Here is a 17,059-nt window from a genome sequence, read left to right as displayed (position 1 = left end):
CCGCGGTTACAGATCTTGCCATAATTTTTCCACATCTGCTTTGTAACATGCCAACATTTTTTTTTTTTTTTTAATCGGTTATCAGAGACTATGGGACCCATCTTGCAGAAATATTTGATAAACCAAATTCCTTTGTCAGATGTTATGCATCCATTTGTATGAGATGTCAATAGCCTTGCCTTCACTATATTGTGGGATGATAATCACCAGTTTTTCATCACAATATCATGTATTGCATTGATGTTTAGTTTTCTTGGCACATAACTATTTGGCACTAGATGCTGCTTTGACTAAGGATGATGGTGGTAGATTTGTCTCATCTATGATTACAGATCTTGCCATAATTTTCCAGATCTGCTTTGTAACGTGCCAATGATGTTTTTGATCAGTTATCAGAAGCCATGGGATTCATCTTGCAAAAATCTTTAATAAACTCAATTCATTTTTTAGAATGTTATGCATTGATTTGTTTGAGATGACTATAGCCTTCACTGTGTTGTGGACTGATAATGCCAGTTTGCCATCACCATATCATGTATTGCATTGATGTTTAGTTTTATTGGCCTATAACTATTGTTGATCACCTACTGTGAGGGTCATCTTTAATGCTTCCCTTTCCTTTTCCCGATTTGAAACAGCATAAGTTTCTTTCAGCATTAAACCCGTCTTCTGCAGATATCTTTTGATGGAATGAAGTTCAAATATGTCCATTATCTGGAAAAATAATTAGTTCTTAAGCAAAACTAAGAAATGAACCTATATTTTTATATGCAAAATTTATTTATTATTGAATTTGTAGTCTCAGAGAATTGAATCAATTGTATTTTTATTAGCATTAGCAAAGGCACATAATGCAAGAAACCAAGCTTATATAGCATCAGCCAAAAAAAAACCCCTTGTTTCACCCATCCACTCACTCCAAATGTTTGTCAATTTCTGCCTTGAATCTATTTAAGCTATCAACTTCTAAAACGACAGATGGAAGTTTGTTCCAGCAATCAACCACCTGCTGACTAAAGGAAAACTTCCGCACATCTATCCTACAACCGTCTTTCCTCAATTTGAATTTATGCCCTCTCAGGCGATTATTCTGAGCCAGAGGAAGAATCCCATCAGCATTAAGCATGCTCAAATCATTCAAGGCTTTATACACCTCAATCAGATCACCTTGCAGGTGCCTAGTCTCCAGACACTGTAATTTGCAAAACTTAAGCCTTTCTTCATAAGAGCAACCCTTTGTTCCATTCACTAATCTTGTTGCCCTTCTCTGTACTCGTTCCAACAGCTCTACATCCTTTTTAAAATAAGGCCTCCAGACCTGTATACAGTACTCAAGGTGTGGCTTGACCATTGCCTTACACAAGATAATCACCTCCTTATCCCTGCTAGAAAAATTCCTGTATATCATTGACAAGACACCATGAGCTACTCTTGCAGACCTTCTGCACTGCTCAGAAAACTTCATATCTGCCTGCAAAATTACCCCCAGGTCCTTTTCATTCTCTACCACTGTCAGTGTGGTACCACAGAGTTGATACGTTACTCTGGGATTACTGCTTCCCATATGTAGTACTTTATATTTGTCAATGTTAAACTTCATTTGTCACCTCTCAGCCCATCTGCTTAACTTTTCTAGATCCTGTTGCAATGACACTAATGACAGTACAGCAGTGTACTGTCATTAGTGTCATTAACAACTCTGACAACCTTCATATCATCTGCAAACATGGACATTAAGCCTGATATACCATCATCAATATCATTTATAAATACAGAAAACAACAATGGACCAAACACTGAACCCTGAGGGACTCCACGAAGAGCATTGTTCATTGATTACTACCCTCTGTCTTCTCCCACTCAACCATCCCTTTATCCATAGCAGCAATTTGCCTCCAATGCCACACTGTCCAATTTGTGCAGCAGTTTTCGATGTGCAACAGTATCAAAGGCTTTTCTAAGATCCCGATATATGATGTAAAATTTATTCTTTACATCCAGTTCCTTTGTGACTACATCATAGTATCCAATCAAATTAGTCAGACAAGACTTCCCCTTAACAAATCCATGCTGTGTCCGAGCTATAACTGAAGTCTTGATGGTCCTGCAATGCTTCTTTAACCAGTACCTCCATTAATTTCACTGGAACAGAAGTTAAACCAACAAGTCTGTAATTACCTGTGTCTCCCTTTGATCTTCCTTTGTGGATTGGGGTGACATTTGCACATCTCCAGTCCATGGGTACCTCCCCTGGTCCAGAGAAGCTCTCATAATTATGACTAAGAGTTTGCTTACTTCCTTTGCCACCTCCTTTAATATAACTGGATAGATTCCATCCACCCCAGGTGCCTTTCTTGTGTTAATCTTCAACAATTTCTCCTCCACTTTACTCTCAGTTATTACAAGATTATCTAGCTTACTGCCAGAGTTAAATACACCTCTGGCATTCCCCTCCCTGAATAACTCCTCATGTGTGAATGTCGATGCAAAATATTCATTTAGTTTGTTAGCTACTTGAGCAGGATCATCAACAGTTGAACCATTGATATCAAGTGGACCAATCTGATTCATCCTCTTCCTTCTAAAGTTTACATAAGTAAAGAACTCTTTGCTGTTTTCTTTGCATCCTTTGCCAAAGATTTTTCATAATATGCCTTTGCCTGCCTAACCTCCTTTGTAACTTGGTTACAGACCAGTTTATATATCTATCATAGGCTTCTGTGTCACGTGTTAATTTATTTGTATCCCATGCATTTTTCTTCTCTGTCACATGTCTAATTAGTTCATCTGACATCCATTTAGTCCTAAAGCTTGAACAATATTTCTTAGTTGGTATGAAAAGCCTAGTAGCTTCCAAGATTAATTCTTTGTATGCTTCCCATTTTGAATTTGCTGTTGGTAACATCATCAGTTGGTTCCACTGTATAGAATTTAAATACTGTCTCAAACCACCGTAGTCACCTTTAAGAAAGCAAAACCTCTTCCCTTTACCCTTAATGGTAGCTACCTCTTTGAGTAAATCCCACTTCAGCACACTGTGATCACTGCCACCTAGTGGTTCCTTTATCTGCAGATTCTTGATGCATGAAGAATCACTACTGATAATCAGATCAAGAGTATTACTCCCCCTAGTTGCTTCCCGAGCATACTGCTGTAGAAAACAATCATCCAATAAATCCACAAAAGCCTTGCTAGTGTGTGAGTGACCAACCCACAAATTCCAAATCAATATCCGGGAAATTAAAATTCCCCATTATAAGACACTCTGATTTACTCGCCCACTCTATTTCTCTGCACAATTGCTCATTATACTCATCAGATTCATCAGGCCTATAACACACACCTACTCTCATTTTTCCTTTCCCAGTGCTTATGTCACACCAAACAGACTCAACTTTGCATCGTCCACCCACATCAATTGGATGCACTTCCTTAGATTTTGTGTTTCTTAACTAACAGCATAACTCCTCCTCCCTTCCTGTCCTGTCTATCCTTTCTGTACACATTATATTCCCCAAATTCCAGTTTTGCACTGCTTATGTCTGTGTGACACCATGTCTCTGATATCCCAGTAATTTCTGCCTTTGATGTCTTGACTAGCACTTGAAGCTCATCGAATTTATTAACTTTTTTTTTTTTTTATGTAAACCCCAAACACAAGAAGTGTAAGAACCTATAGTACTTAGTACCGTTGCTTGGGTTGGAGGTTGAGAAGACGAAAGAAGATATTTGTTGACATTGGACTTGAACTTCTGTAGACTGTAATTTTCAGGAAATATGTATGAAGGAAGGTTGTTCCAGAAAACAGCAGTTGAATGAATAAACGAGGAAGATGAAAAGTTGGTTCTGTGAATTTGAAGTTGGACAGTAAATGGATGTTGGCTGGTGGCGGCACGTGTTCGGACTGTTTTGAAAGAGAGAGCAGGATTTATAGAAGCTAATTCAGAAGAACAGTGCCCATGGAAGTATCTGTAGAAGAGGCATGCAGCAGAAACAGTACATCTATGAGACAGCGAGTGCAGAGACTCTGTTAGAGATGAGTCATTAATTAACCTAACTTCCCTCTTCTGAATGGAATCAAGAAGCCTGAGAGAGGTTTTGGGGGCACAACCCCAGATGTGGGAACAATATTCCATGGCAGTGCGGATTTGCGATTTATACAGAGTGAGCAGCTGTTTGGAAGAAACGTAATGCCGGAGCGAAAGAGAAAACCAAGTTTTTTAGATGCAGAAGAAGCAATATTTGTAATGTGCTTGTGCCAAGAGAGATTAGAAGTCAGGGTAATTCCTAAAAGAGATATATCATTTTGCCTAGAAATCGGAGTGTCACTAAAGATAAGCATAGGAGCAGAAGAATCCTTTTTGTGAGATATAAGACAAGACTGAGTTTTAGAAGGGTTGAAATCAACTAAGTTGTCTTTGCCCCACTGGAGAAGTACCTGAAGATCGGCATTTAAGGAATTGGTAGCAGATTTTCGAGAAGTTGAAGCTGATTGAGCAGGACAAGGTTTCTCAAAATGGAAAGTGGAATGCAATGTGCTATCATCGGCAAAACTATGGATAGGATTTCCAGTCAATGGAAGAAGGTCATTAATATACAAGAGGAAAAGAGTGGGGAAAAGAATTGAACCTTGGGGGACACCGGCATTAGTGGAGAAGTTAGAAGACAGAGAGCCATCTACCATCACCCTCAGTGAGCGATCGATCAGAGAGAAAACTGGATAACCAATTACTAAAAACAGTTGGCAAACCATAAGATGGAAGCTTGTTTAGAAGACCTTTATGCCAAACACGATCAAAAGCCTTTGAGATGTCAAGAGCAACTACTTGTGTTTCACCGAACCTTTCCATTGAATTAGTCCATAAATGGGTAACATAAGCCAGAATATCACCAGTGGATCGACACTGACGGAATCCACACTGGCAATCGTTGATCAGACGGAAGGTTTCTAGGTAGTTTAAAATTTGGCAGTTAATTGATTTCTCCATTACTTTAGAAAGAGTAGAAGTAATTGCAGTGGGACGATAATTGGATGGGAGGGATTTTTCACCCTTTTTAGGAACTGGCTGGATATGAGCAAATTTCCAAGCAGAAGGAAAAACACATTTGGAATAAGAAAGTGAAAAAAGGCGGCAAAGAATAGGAGTAAGTTCAGGAGCACAGGTTTTGAGAACAAGGTGAGAAATACCATCGGGACCTAGAGCTTTCTTAGCATCAAGATTCGTCAAAATCCTTCTGACATCCTTTTGAGGGAAGACCACAGGAGGCATTGAATGGAGCGTGTTGGGAATAGTGGGAGGTGTTTTACCAAGATCATTAATGCATGAGTTGAAAGAAAAATGCGATGCTAGCAGGTCAGCTTTATCCTTGACTGAAGTGACAACAGAACCATCTGGTTTGGACAGAGGTGGGAGCAGAGATGGGCAAAAGTTGCGGCCAATAGCTTTGGCAAGAGACCAGAATGCTCGGCTACCATTAGAGCAAGAAGCAAGTTTTCTACTCTTAGCCTGTTCAAACTTTAGTTTGGACTGATTAATAACTGCTTTACAATTGTTGCGAGCTTTGGTGTAGGCAGAAAATGAAACTGAAGAATTAGAAACAAGCCAATTACGATATGCAACATTCTTCTCTTGAACAGCCTTAGCACATTTATTGGAAAACCAAGGTTTAGATAAAGGACGAGATTTTAAAGTGGAGTGTGGGATAAAGGATTCCATTCCTGCAAGAATAATTTCACTGACAAGATCTGAGCAAACGTTGACATCAGAACTTTTGAAACAGTAATCCGACCAAGGAAAAGAAGAAAAGAAGGTCATCCCATTTTGCATTCTTGTAATGCCAAACAACACAAGGTTGGGAATAGCCATGAGATAAAGGTTCCATTGGAGAAGAGACAATCACCAAGTTGTGTCTGAAGTGCCTAAAGGACCTCTCACTTTAACCATGTACTTAAAAGGGTTGTTTGTGAGAAAACGATCAAGCATATTGGCTGTATGATTAGGATTGTCCGGTATTCTTGTAGGTAAATGAACAATCTGTGCAAGATCATTAGTAATTGCAAAAGCCTCAGCATTTTTCTAGTCACACCAGATGAGTCGGTGTGACTAGAAAACGGAAGCCAGCTGGAGTTGTGAACATTAAAATTACCTCACTGTTAGGAAAGTTTGACTGGAGAAAATCAAGTTGCAAAGAGAGGAAGTCAAAGAGCTCCAAGTGATTAGTGGAGTTGGGAGAACGGTAGAGACAACAGATGAATTTGACACAGTGAGGTAGAGAGATTTTAAGCCAAAGAAGATCAAAGAAAGCAGATTCCAAATTGCCAAGTCTCTGACAGGGAATATCAGAACGGACATATGCACAAGTACCACCTTTGAGGTGAAAAGAATCATACAGCGAATAATTTGGGCATCTGAGTTGAGTAGTAGTTGAATCAACCGATAACTGTGATTCTGTCAGAAAAAGTACATGGGGTTTGGCAGACTGCAAGTGGAAATGGACATCGTTGAGATTAGAATTCAGACCACGTATATTTGTGAAATGAATTAAGAAGTACTTGGGAGGTTTAGATCTTTTCGCAGATAAGCTTGCTCTATTAGTTTGACAATTCATGGTGTATTCAATTGCAAGAAAAAGTGGGTGGGACATGCTGTATGAAGTAATGAAATTTTTGGATATGGCGTACACATGGTAAGATATACCCAGATCCTTGACATAACGTGGCCTCGACAATGCTTCCCGCATACACACTACTCGGACTCCCTCCAATCACTATCTGACAGATTAGAGGTAGCAAGATTATACACTAGCTGATCCGGAAGCCTCCTAGAGAGTTACCAATAGGTTCGGTCTGGTGTACTAACTAGCGGCCGGCCTGCGAACACCGTTTTAGAGCTGTACCCTCGAAATGTAAGGAATATTGGATCTCACCACGATGTTCATCATAACCTCAAAAGTCATCAATCATACTGCATGATGGAAGAGATGGGGAGGGGTTGACCGGAACTTAGCTCTAGAGACTAAACATGGGTTCCACCACTTCAAGCCTCCAATAAGCAAAGTGGTGGTATTGCACCGGTTGATGAGAGTCGTCTACCACCTAGTACTGCCTGGTAACATAGAGGGGTGGCATTCCTCCATGTGGTGTGGGCGCCACACCTCGACCCTTGCTAACATTGGTTCACACCTGGATGGTCACCCACCATGTACTTGTGCATGGAGGCTATACCCAGGATTTCTAACAGTCCCACCATCGTGAAGGTGCAAGCAGAGGATTTGGCTGTCACAGACCGTCCGGACTTCGCCGAAATCGGGTCCACTTGACTTGAGCCGAATATCAGTTCCATCAGCGTTTTAGACTCACAGGTAGCAAGTACAGCTTGTCTGGCTTATCTGAGAGAATGTCTGTGACAACCTCAAGGACCATGCATGTACACCAGTGCTACTCCTAATTGGTGTACATGGAAGTATACTTGCACGTTTCTACTCTTAGTTATATTAACGCAGCCCATGTATTTACTTGTTCCACTACGACTTCCAGCAATTCTGGAAATTCCCATTGCCTTGTTTTCCAGGCTGTTGCTCAATTGCATTTCAATAGAAGTAATGCAAGAATCACTTTTACCTCTGCCAGCGGCTACTGTTAATATATTAGTCTGTGTATCCCATCCCTGTAGAAGCAGTCTCTCCTGTTAACAAGCACAGACCAGGCTGAGAAAAATTCTACCCCTTGAACCTTGCACAGTCTCTCCAGGGCCAAATTGATCGACAAGGCTCTCATCATATACTCCCTCCTATTGTGTCTGGGCAGAATTGCAGACACTTTCAAATTCAACCCTAACTCACGGCTTTTTTTTAGCATTGTCTTGTACTTGTTAAGTAATTCTGCCAGTCTCCTACTCTTAATATCATTAGTGCCAATTGTAGTAGCATTTTAATTTCTTTGCATTTGCCGTGCTAGTTTTAGAAATAAAACAGAAAATCTGCTTGTAGAAGTTCTGCCTATTAAATGAACTTGGTGACCTGAGTTCTTTTAAACTTTAAATTTATACTTCAGGTGGACCTACCCATAGCTCCAGGTCTTGGATTAATGCTTGAAGAAATTCATTATGAAAATTATAATCAGAGATATGGAGAAGATGGATTTCATGAACCTCTTTTATGGACAGGATACCAGGTATAAGTTTATTGTAAATGTTTTCTTAACTTTTATAAGTTTGACTATATTTTCAGTTTTAATAAACAAATGTGTGCAAAATAATTTTTCTAATTGGATTCAAATTTAGATACATTAACACTTAACTCATTGCTGCATGATTAAAATTAAATTAACCTATTAAACAGTTCAAGTGAAATTCAAGATGGTAATAACAAACTAAAATATTGTTTAATGCCATGCTACATTTTCTTTTGGTCCTAAGGAACTTTTAGCTATGGAGGTCTGAAGAACACAAGGAATGAGTGTTTTTAGTATTAGGACTCTTTGTTCGTAGTTTAATCTCTGATTGGATGAGCCCTGTGGGATATGGTCGTGTTGTTCTGTGACAGCTCCTAAATGTGCTTCTGTGTTGCTATTTGTTGAGGAGTGCCATTTGCTTTAGGTGTTCTGAATCCTAGTGCTTATAGTTGCTATATTCTGCTGCATTTCTGTTTGTTCTGGGCATCGCTTGCCACTCAGAAGTGTAGAAGAACTGCTCTTAGAGGGCTGGAATCTGTGAAGCTATTTGTATGCGAGGTAGCCTGCAATTTGGCAGATGTCTTGAGTTCTATCCAGTTCTTCTAAAGCCTATGGAGGCCCACAGGTGTTCAGGAAGCTCTTTCACAGATTGCAGTTTCCCTGGAAAATGAGTTTGGATTGGCTGAGAGCTTATCTAGCTTGCTAACAGTAGAAGGGAATAATCTGCCTACCCACTCCCTCTTAAAATTCCTAGAGGAACTGGATATCTAAGCCTTCAGGAAGTTACTTCTTATGTTGTGGACTATTGAAATGCTGCAAGAAGTACTGCAGTCTTGGTTTTCCACAATACTGTAGTATGCTGCATTGCCACTGGCCAAATTTCCCAACCTTAGATTATTCTTGGACTGTAGATTTGGCAATCATTATTATATAATGTTCAGATTAAATGAACATTCCTGAACCTGCAGTCCAAGAATATTCATTTAATCTGGTTTTCAGTCTCCAGTACGATTGTCAAATGTAGCATTTGCCACACTGGCAATCAAATGATAAGCTGTATTATGGACATCCAATTGTGAGGTAGGGCAGGGGAGGAAGTTATGAGAATCTGAACATTATATAGCATAATATACCTTGACACATTTCCCTTTGGCTATTCTCTCTCTCTCTCTCTCTCTCTCTCTCTCTCTCTCTCTCATGGCAGAGGAGGGTGAAAGAGGATTGCTGTGCTTTCCTGGGGAGAGGTTGGGGTATACTATTGGTGGCATCCAGTTCCTGGGAGCTACAGAACTGTGGGCCTTCAAGATCATCCCTTGGATCCTTTTAGGTGATTAGAACGGAAGTAGATTCCCTTCAACTGCCATATCAGATATGCCTTCATTTTAAGAAAGTTAAATGAAAACAAGATATTTTGTTAACTAAAAGTAAAATGCTACTACCATGGACTGTGGTTTTCTACTTGCTATAATGGGATTAGGTATGCTATCCTGTGTACATGAGCTGAGCTATTGTAAGAACTTTATAATACAAGGTGCAATTTACATTTAATTACATCCATCTGCTAGTTCCTATTTCTAGGAGAACTGTACTATTTTTAGATATAAAATAAAAGTTGATTTCTAATTTATAATTAATGCTCAAAACCATGTCAAATTGTTTTTTGTACGAAGGATAATTATTATGTCTTTTTTCAGATTGGTGGTAATATGAAATAAAAAATTAACAGCAAAACTCTTGAAACTTAATGTGAATGATATAAATAAAATTAAATATTTATAATTCCAAGACAACTCTTAAAGGAAAAACTACGATAGCAGTGTATCTCAACTGTATTGTGCTCATCCTTCACAATGAGTTACCACGTATTGCACTACCTCGAATAAGTAACACTTCACTAATAGAGAAGACTATTGTTACTTATTCTCGGTGGGCACCACCACCCAGACGGCACCGTTTCAAGGCTTTTTGGCCTTTCATCTGTGGGTGGGTGGGCAGGCACCCTGGTATTGCAAACATGACAACTCAGTTGTGAAGATAATCCCACAATATGAGAGATGCCAAAAGGTATAAACTTACAAAAAGATAAGTAACAGTAGTCTTCTCTATTAGTGAAGCGTTACTTATTTGAGATAGTGCAATACATGGTAACTTGTGAAGGATGGGCACAATATGAGATACAGTTTTTTTTTTTTTTTTATGTGAACCCCAAACACGAGAGGTATTAGAACCTATAGTACTTAGTACCGTGCTTGGGTTGGAGGTTGAAAAGACGAAAGAAGATATTTGTTGACATTGGACTACAGTTGAAATGATGATACAGTTGAAATGATGCCCTTTACACTACTATTATAGTTTTTCTTTAAGAGTTGTCTATAGTGATTTTACACCAATATTACAGCTGGCCCTCGTTATAGCGCGGTTCCCTTTACGCTGATTCGCTATAATGCTGTTCTTATTTTATAACCCATATCTGACTGTAACGCTGTCACAAATCCTGTAACGGATGCAGTACAAATCCTGTAACGCTCTTTTACCAGTGTACAGATTGCATTTTTGGCATATTTAATGAAAACGTATCGTCTGATAGAAACAGTTGATGTGTTTTCAAGTCGTATTAGATGAAATGCTTGAAAATGAATAGCAAAACAGCGTTAAAACGTTTCTCATGCTCAGTGAAATTTTCTCCACACTAATTGAATTGCAGTACAGTGACTTGTTACGTAGTTCTGAGATATGATAATTTTAAAAAATTATCAAGTATATTGCTTGTAATATTTGCATTATATTCACTTATCCGAAGTCTAGTCATCACTCAGTACAGTATTAGATATCGTGCATAATGGACAGTTTACTCGAACGTTATATCATGATTAATGCAACCAACACAGTTACATTTTCAAGGAGTTAATAATGGCGGATAAGAATGAAAAAAAAACAATGTCTGGATGCAGTACGAAGATGGCGCCTCCGTGCACAAGAGCAGCATTGCATAGCACACGCTTCTTGATTAGACCGGGGTTCGAACCAGTGACCACCAAATACGAGGATGCCGAAAGGTCAGGGAATGACCACCGCATATCCCCCTGAGCAATATTGCCTTAGTTGCTAATGCTTCTAAAAAAAAAAAAAAAACCCAGTATGAAGACTACAAATGTAAGAAAAAGACTGAATTTGAAAATTAAATTTTCAAATTCAGTCTTTTTGATGTCACCGTTTTGATTCAGTCACCGTTTTGATGCAAATCGATTCCGGTCAAAAACAAGCCATAATTTAGGACTGGCAAGTTTAACTGTAAGAACAGTTATAAAAAATAAAGAATTAATTTTAGCAGCAGGAAAGACAGTTGTTCCACTGCAAGCAACTAGGACGAGGCCGGCTATTAGGATTGAAATGGAGAGACTTTAACTAATTTTATTGAAGATTATATCCAATGCAGAATTCAGTTAACACGTTCGCTGCCGGTCATGAGGCAGCATGCTATCGTCAATAGCCCGGCACAGAAAGTGGAGACTGTAGCCAGAAGCCGACTGTGTTTCCATAACGAAAAAGCTTGAAAATTGGTAATAAGGGATTGTTCGGTATACCATATCAATATTTAAGTGTCGTATAAACAGTTTCCAAAAGATTTGGAGATTCACGCGCCAGCGCGTGATAGGCACTGGAGGTCAAATTTGGCTTTAAATGCTGCATCACGCGCTGGCGCGTGACACAAAAACATAATAATGTAGTTTGTAAATAATAAAACAAAAAACATGGTAACATTAAGAAATACGTTTTATTTCATACCGAACCACTACAGATTATAAATACTATGTGTAAGAATATTACTTATGAATAATTTTCGCACAATCTAAGCAATAGCTGGGTGATCCTTCACAAACACTGCAGATGTAGATTGTATCCTTATGTTTCCCTTCGGAATAGCAACGTTTACATTGCTTCCTCAATATCTTTCCACCTTTTCCTTTCTTCCCGTGGTTTGAGCACATGTCCTAGTTCAGGTACATCATGCACAGTATGAGGGAGATCAGATGGCTGTTTCAATAAAGATCTGATCACTGATAAACGGAAGTCATAAAGTTGCACCTTGTTATGTGAATATTTATTATAGATATGGTGTGCATTGATCATTATTAGTTGCAAAATATGCATAAATATTTTTGTAGGCCACCTAATGGTTTTCCTTTCGCAAGGATAATAGGCAAGCATTTGATCTTGCTTGTCAATGCCTGACATAAACCTATTATACTCAATTATAGGCAATGGTTTTGATTTCAGTTTGCCTCGTTTGTTCTGCATTTCCACCATATCATTTTGGTATTCTGTAGATATGTAATTGACATCTCTTCTGTCCTTCCACTTAGCAATCATTACACCACGGGCACACCTTGATCAGGTTTCCCCTTTCTTCAGCTTTTTTTCTCGAACCTCTTTCGGAAATGTTTTCCTATTACTTCTGATTGTCCCAGTTCAATGGGTTTGGCTGTCAGTGAGACACTTAGCGAGTTCATAGCTATTGTAATAATTGTCCATAAATATGCTATGCCCGACATCTAACATCCCATCAAGTAAGTTCATGATGACTTTTTGTGCATGTCCTTTTCCACCAGAATCATCCAACATACCGGTATACACTTGAAATTTGATAACCATGCCAGTAGGCGTTGTGATCATATATAACTTGATGCCGTACTTATGGCGTTTGTTTTGAATGTACTGTTGAAAAACAAGCCTTCCACGCCACAATATCATAGACTCATCTAAGCTAATCTCACGCCCTGGATAATATATTTCCTACATTCGTGCATTGAACAGATTCACCATTTTTCGAATTTTATATGGGCGATCCTGTGGACATACCTCTTTCTTTTCTGAATTTTTTGCAAAATGCAAGGCCAGCAGTAATAATAAGAAACGATTCCTGCTCATGTTGTCTGCGAACACATGTAATCCGAACAGCTTATCTGTTTTCCAATAATCTTGTATAGGGTTCAGTCGAATGGTTCCCATATGTAAAATTAATCCTAAAAATACTAGCATTTCATCTCTAGTGGTGTCCTTCCATGTATTTATTCGAGAATGTTCTTTATTTTCTCGGGGAAGAAGTATTTCATGAGCATAAACATTTGTTTGTGTAATTATTTCATCCAAGATATCGTCGGTAAATAAATGACGAAAGTAATCTGTTGGATTATCACCTGGCACGGGTTGCAGCAAAGACTCGGATTTTGTGAAACGAAACTGTTTCATCGATGTTATGTCGTTTTCCCACATGACGTTTTCCAACTTACCGGGATCCTGCAGTGGAAGTGTAGCCTCTTACACAATATCTTCTTCATCTACACTTTCCGAATCCGAAGCGTCCTTTGGAGGGATAAAATCTTCGTCATCGTCGTAACGTCATTTTCTCACATGACGTTTTCCAACTTACCAGGATCCTGCAGTGGAAGTGTAGCCTCTTCCACAATATCTTCTTCATCTACACTTTCCGAATCCGAAGCGCCCTTTGGAGGGATAAAATCTTCGTCATCGTCGTAACTGACGTCACTGGGATATACATCAGATAAATCCTCCAACATTTTTGCAATTTCTTCATCTGTAAGGGATTTTTTATATTGCACTTTTCTTCTTTTTGGGCACGACTGGCCTGCTAAACTGTCATCTGCACAACTCATATTACAAGGCTTTTCCGCACGTCACGTAACAAAATATTCAACACCACATACAACTACATATAGTTTACACCCTTAACTTGACGCCGAAACAAATATACACAGCAGAAACACAATGCCAACTGAAGTTGACAACTTTATACAAAAGTCTAATGAATCCCACGCCCGCACGTGATTTTCTCTTCAATACTGCTGCGACATCACGCGCTGGTACATGATCAGCAGCGAATGTGTTAAGTTAAATATTATAAAAAATAAATAAATAAAGAGAGAGAGATTAGCCTATATGATGATCTGGAGAAAACTCACCTAAAAAAAAATGTGGAACCATTTAAAACTAGTAAGGGCTGGCTGAATAGATTTAAAATCCAGGGAGAAGCTGCAAGTGCAGATCAAGGAACCGAACTTTCAAAAAATAACTTGTTAAAATTATTGAAGAAGATATTATGTGTTATACTTCTCAACAAGTTTTTAACAAAGATGAAGCAGGACTTTTTTGGAAACGAATGCCTAAAAGAAGTTCATATTGAAAGAAGAAAAAGCATGCCAGGTTTCACCTTGATTACAATTAAAATCATGAAAAATGTGTCAATTTTGGGTTGTACTTTGGCCCTCGTCCTTGATGGTAACACTGCAGGGGATTTTAAATTAAAACCCCTTTTAGTTTACCAGGACGAGGGCCAAAGTACAACCCAAAATTGACACATTTTTCATGATTTTAATTGTAATTTTAAGTTTAATTTTGATACATAAGTAGTTACAACATAATTATATACGTATGTAATGCAGAATATTTTATATGTACAAATATTTGAATATTAAATATTTTGACCGACATTTGTGCATCTTTTTACTACCATTTATTACTGATTAGGAAATATCCTATGGCACCGACCGCAACTCAAAATACATATGTTATTCACTTAGCACTCTGTTTTTCTGGAACGAATTATCAGCGTTAAGTGGGGGTCACCTGTATATAGATAATTATAACTCTTAAAAAATATTATGCCCAATTGCATTTAGTCTTACTTAAACATTATCAAGTACACCTTTTGGCATCTCTCATATTGTGGAATTATCTTCACAACTGGGTTGTCATGTTTGCAATACCAGAGTGCTGCCCACCCACCAATGAAAGGCCAACAAGCCAACAATGGTGCTGTCTGGGTGGTGGTGGTGCCCACCAAGAATAAGTAACAATAGTCTTCTTTATTAGTGAAGCATTACTTATTCGAGGTAGTGCAATACATGGTATCTCGTTGTGAAGGATGGGCACAATATGAGATACAGTTGAAATGATGCCCTTTACACTACCATCATAGTTTTTCCTTTAATAGTTGTCTATGGTGTTTTTACACTGATATTATATAGGTAATTATAACTCTTAAAAAATATTATGTCCAGTTGCATTAGTCTTACTTAAACATAATTCTAAGAAAAACTTCAGTGTTACCAGTTTCTCTATAAGAAACAATGATACTTTTTCATCATTAATTCTAAACAATACATTTTTCAAAAATTTTTTATTATGCAATAGCGAATAAGATAGCAATGAGAAGCAGCCTAGAAAGCAAGGTGCTGAGGATTTCAACGAGTGCTGGGAGTCATCATGGAACAAGTAAATACATGTGCTGTGTTAGGGTAACTAAAAGTACAAACAGGTACATGTATACTTGTGTGTACACCAGTGCTAGGAGTATAGTAAATAATGCCCTTTACACTACCATCATTTTATGATGGTAGTGTAAAACAGCCGATTTAATTGCAGTTAGTGTATAGTCATTTTTTTTTTTTTTCTTTTTATCTCCTTTCTGTTTGTGACAATAGGTTTCTAGGTGAGTTATTTGGACAAGCTTATTTTAGTATTGAATTTCTATATTTTTATTGCTCATATTTCCTTATTTATTTTGCTACACTTGACTTTCAGCTGGCATTGGTAGCTTTTTTTTTATGTCATTTTGGATTAGGACTCAACAGTTTGGTGAACTTTTCAGAAGTAATTGCCCATTTATAAGGTTACTGATAACTTCTGTCTACTCTTATGTATACTGGTTAGAGTTCACTAGAAATGTTCAGTTTAACATGTTTCTAATTTAATTGCAATTTCAAATGAAGATTCACACAATTTCTCAACAGCTATATACATAACAAGTATAACTGAATTGTTAAAATAAATGAAATTAATAATGAAATAAATGTAATATGGCCATTTATGAATTTTATTTATTAATATTTTTGTTCAGGATATCTTACACAACTTTCAAGAAGAATTCATATATTCTACTATATTCGATGTCGAGAAGAATGATAAATCGTATCCTTTGACAGTTTTAAAATATTTACATTAGCTGATATATATATCAAGACCTCACCATTCATGAGGATTCTGTTAATGAATATATCACAAACAGAAAATCTATGAATGGGAATTCTGGCTCACAAAATACTTCTGTACAAGAGTTCTTCAGTTAAAACAAAGTTAAGGATTTTAAACAAATTATTTTTGAAATATTTTTAAAAAGTCATCTTTAGCATTTAGACTTGCTTCTTAATCCATATTTTGCTTCAAAAAAATTCATTCAGCTCTTAATGAAACCATGCTTTGACAGCTGTTTTGACTTAAGCATCTGAATTATATTGCCATCCTTCTAAAGCTTTCTTCCCAAGGCCAGAATGAAAGTTACATAAGCTGTTCAAATGCCTCCCAGCACATCTTTGAATCGAAGTCTGGATTTCTTGGCAACCATCTAAACATAGACAGACACACTTTCTATGATACAGTAGTAGGATTATGTGTCGACACTGAAAACTGTGTCATATATTCCTGCAGAATATTTAATATATTAGATTTGTGATATCTAAGGGTAGATATGTGAAAATTTGCATTCATCCGGAGAGTGATCGATTGTTGGAATATACTTCCATCTGCTGCTGTGCAAGTGGGTAATTTGAATAAATTGAAAAAAATTTTAACAAAGTATTAGGATTTGCTTACTTCCTTTGCTGCCTCCTTTAATATAACTGGATAGATCCTAGCTACCCCAAGTAAGTGCCTTACTTATGTTTAACTTCAACAATTTTTACTCCACTTTGCTCTCAGTTATTACAAAATCATTTAATTCCTTGTTAGAGTTAAACATCTGGCCCTCTCCTCCTTGAATAACTCGTCACGTGTGAATGCAGATGCAAAATATTCATTCAGTTTAGCAGC

At 37.8% G+C, this 17,059-nt stretch overlaps 1 protein-coding gene across 1 annotated transcript in view; it reads left to right on the top strand.

Moving 5' to 3' along the window:
* The window catches only part of LOC150089607 (pseudouridylate synthase 1 homolog), a 102,256-nt gene extending 86,060 nt beyond the window's left edge, over window positions 1–16,196 (top strand). Inside the window, exons 9-10 of the mRNA XM_090390044.1 lie at window positions 8,054–8,173; window positions 16,092–16,196. Of these exons, the coding sequence (XP_090246170.1) occupies window positions 8,054–8,173; window positions 16,092–16,196 (225 nt within the window). The remainder of the gene's footprint in view (window positions 1–8,053; window positions 8,174–16,091) is intronic.
* Window positions 16,197–17,059: the final 863 nt, after the last annotated feature.

Source organism: Mastigoproctus giganteus, chromosome 2, assembly GCF_048544385.1.
Source record: "Mastigoproctus giganteus isolate SK-2022 chromosome 2, ASM4854438v1, whole genome shotgun sequence".
In the NCBI taxonomy this organism is placed as follows: Eukaryota; Metazoa; Arthropoda; class Arachnida; order Uropygi; family Thelyphonidae; genus Mastigoproctus; species Mastigoproctus giganteus.
Note: the sequence above shows the minus strand (reverse complement) of the source record. Positions and strands in the feature narration are given on the sequence as shown.